Raw genomic sequence first — 390 nt, forward strand, 5'->3', positions numbered from 1 at the left:
CTGCTGGAAGCCGGAGCCAGCGGCCAGCAGCCGCCTGTCCACATAGAAGCGGTACTGGCCCTGGCCAGAAGACCAGGTGAGGCAGAGGTGGTGCCACTTGCCATCCAGGAGCGGCATCACCGGAAGCTCCCGAAATTCCCCATTCCCGATGATGAAGCGCACAGAGCCAGAGAGGTCCCCAGCATGGCCACGCACAGCCAGCACGCTGCTGCCATCCTCGGTGGTGTAGGAGAGGAGGGTGCCGAGGCGGGAGGCTGGGGTGGCCAGCCAGGCACAGAGTGACAGCGCCTGCAGCCCCTGGCGTGGCCCCGGCCCCAGCCTGGCCACGTGCTTGATGGAGGCGTTGGGGAAGAGCAGGATGGTGCCGGAGCGGCAGGGCGGGGGGGGGGG

The 390-nt window shown here is 68.7% G+C and overlaps 1 protein-coding gene across 1 annotated transcript in view; it reads right to left on the reverse strand.

Annotated features, from left to right (window-relative positions):
• Positions 1-375, reverse strand: part of PTX4 (pentraxin 4, long) — a gene marked incomplete at its 5' end in the record, with an annotated part of 634 nt that extends 259 nt beyond the window's left edge. Inside the window, one exon of the mRNA XM_009881955.1 lies at positions 5-375. Within this exon, the coding sequence (XP_009880257.1) occupies positions 5-375 (371 nt within the window). The remainder of the gene's footprint in view (positions 1-4) is intronic.
• Positions 376-390: the final 15 nt, after the last annotated feature.

Source organism: Charadrius vociferus, unplaced genomic scaffold, assembly GCF_000708025.1.
Source record: "Charadrius vociferus isolate BGI_N301 unplaced genomic scaffold, ASM70802v2 scaffold593, whole genome shotgun sequence".
Taxonomy (NCBI): domain Eukaryota; kingdom Metazoa; phylum Chordata; class Aves; order Charadriiformes; family Charadriidae; genus Charadrius; species Charadrius vociferus.